The sequence below is a fragment of the Dioscorea cayenensis genome, chromosome 4 (genome assembly GCF_009730915.1).
Source record: "Dioscorea cayenensis subsp. rotundata cultivar TDr96_F1 chromosome 4, TDr96_F1_v2_PseudoChromosome.rev07_lg8_w22 25.fasta, whole genome shotgun sequence".
NCBI lineage: Eukaryota > Viridiplantae > Streptophyta > Magnoliopsida > Dioscoreales > Dioscoreaceae > Dioscorea > Dioscorea cayenensis.
The window spans coordinates 20,675,972-20,678,238 of record NC_052474.1 but is presented as its reverse complement, the minus strand read 5'-3'; the positions used below and the strand labels follow the sequence as shown (position 1 = coordinate 20,678,238).

The window sequence follows — 2,267 nt, the reverse complement described above, 5'->3', positions numbered from 1 at the left end:
ATAGTATGTACAATCTCTCACTCCTTTGAGTAAATTATGGTTTACTCTTTTTTATATAAAAAAAATTATTGTAAAATTTTAAAATAAATTTTATTTATAGTGGTACTATATTTTCAAAAGAAAAATTATTATAATTGGCTACAGTGAAAATGATTATTTTTTTAAAAAAAGAAAAACTTGCTATGAATCCCTCTCTATTTGGAAATCATCCTTATATTATGTTTGTTTATCATTGTAGTCCTTGTGAAGGACTAGCAGAGAGTTTAAAATTTGTAAGGGGCTGGAAAGCAAAAATTCTGTTCTTCATATACCCCTTTCTTTTCTCCTGCGAAGAAGCTCAACAGTACCAATTCCGTCAGGATCCTGTTCTTCTCCTCGGATTTTATTGGTAAAAATCCTATTTTGATTCTTAATATGGAAGCAAATTGTAATTTTTATGCTTGAATTGTTCTTCAATGTTGTTCTCTGTCTTTGATTTCCTCTATGTTCATAGAATTCTTGGTTGGATTACTTTTAATTGTCTCTTTATGCTTATGATTAGAGCTCTGTTTTAATTATTTTACTAATTCTAAATGTGGTTCAATTGGCAAATTTTTGTGATTTTGCTGAATATTTGATCTAAGTTGGACTTTTTTGTGTGTCTTTGTTTGATATATTTTCCCTCAATTTGGAATTATTTATCACTTCTTTTTTATTTGTATCATTATTTAGTTAAAAACAGTGTTTTTTTTTAAGTTCATAAGCTCCTTTCATTGTTGTTAGTTTGATCTCCCTGTCTCGCCTGGTACCTGTTTGTGAAATTGCCTGAATGAAACTCTTCAAATTAAGTCTTGTTTATTATCTATTCAAGATTCCTACTTTTATTACAATTAGTTACAAAGTTATGTCTTTGTATTAGATTGGTTTCTTATGTCTATTGAGTTGGATTGAATGAATGCTTTAAATGACCTGAAACTTCTATTCATCACCATGCATTGCTTTGCTTGTGTGTGAGATATTTTTCATGTCTATAGTGCACAACTTTTAGGCATTTTGATTTGTGATTGAAATTTCTTTCATAATTTCTATGTATTAATACTTGTTCTGTAACTAGTCCAAATATTGTGACTCAACTTCTGAAGTTCGAAACCTTAGAATAGTTTAGGAACCAATGAACTTACATTTAGTTATTGTGTTCTTCGGCTTTATTTTTTTTTTAATGATCTAAAGCTGGTCACTTAGTCAAAACTAGTGTGATTTCTGGGTAATGGAAGCTCATTGCGCTACCGAACTTGGTTTACAACTCATACCTGATCTGATAGTCTTGCATCTTTCTGATCAATCACAAATTTTTTAATGAAGTGACGAGCATTTCACAGGTTGTTAAGGTTATTGGCTTGCTAAGAATGCACCCTCCTTTAACATTACACCGCCATCCAATGTGCGCCGATGTATGTATATCACTTCTTCTATGCTTTTACGTCATCCATTTAATGGTTAAAAAATGGAAAAGAAAAAAAGTAGTTGATCTCCAACCATCGACACTATATATTTTGTTATCTCAATTGTAAGTAATAAAGTCAATGCGAACAATTGCTCATTGGCTGACTTGTATTCTGCTACAGATCATTGAACAGTTCCAAAAATGCCATGCTGATCATCCAATTTCAAAGTTCTTCGGCGAATGTACTGAACTGAAAGTAAAGCTCGACCGGTGTTTCAGGCAGGAAGTAAGTTTTGATTACTAATTAACTCCTCGATCGGTGTTCTTCATCCGTTTATCATCTTCGTAATTTGATGCAAATTCTATTTTGCTCTTCTTGCTTAACAGAAAGCTTTGAAGCGAAAAGCTAATTTTGAAGAGAGTAAAAAATTCAAGGAAAGACTACAAGCATACCGAAAAGAAATAAATGAGAAAAGTACTGAAGATCAAAACCAGAAAAACGTATGATCAAATATTGAAGTTGTAACTCATGATGCATGTTTGCAAATACATTGGAGAGAAAATCCAAAGATAATTGCTTACAATTAAATGAGTTTATGTGATGTTTATGCTACCAATTCTTGAACTTGTGGAGCTTGAATGCTCTCCAAATTTGTTTTTCTTATCACTCATGACAATGTATGTTCTTGTTGCTTTGGAACAATGTTTTCAGTAATTTATGGGAAAAAAAATTAGTATGTTGTTATTGAAGAGGAATATGTAAATCTCTGTGAAATCTAATTAAAATCATGATCATGTATAATACTTGAAGGCAAAAGAGAGTATATATATCAACCATGGTTTT

General features: G+C 31.0%; 1 protein-coding gene across 1 annotated transcript; it reads left to right on the top strand.

The window, feature by feature from the left end:
• The first annotated feature begins 314 nt into the window (after window positions 1-314).
• LOC120259303 (COX assembly mitochondrial protein 2 homolog) lies at window positions 315-2,170 on the top strand. The gene is made up of 4 exons (XM_039266882.1): window positions 315-388; window positions 1,359-1,430; window positions 1,605-1,709; window positions 1,811-2,170. The coding sequence occupies exons 2-4, from the start codon at window positions 1,386-1,388 to the stop codon at window positions 1,928-1,930; spliced, it is 270 nt and encodes an 89-aa protein (XP_039122816.1). The 5' UTR covers window positions 315-388; window positions 1,359-1,385; the 3' UTR covers window positions 1,931-2,170.
• Window positions 2,171-2,267: the final 97 nt, after the last annotated feature.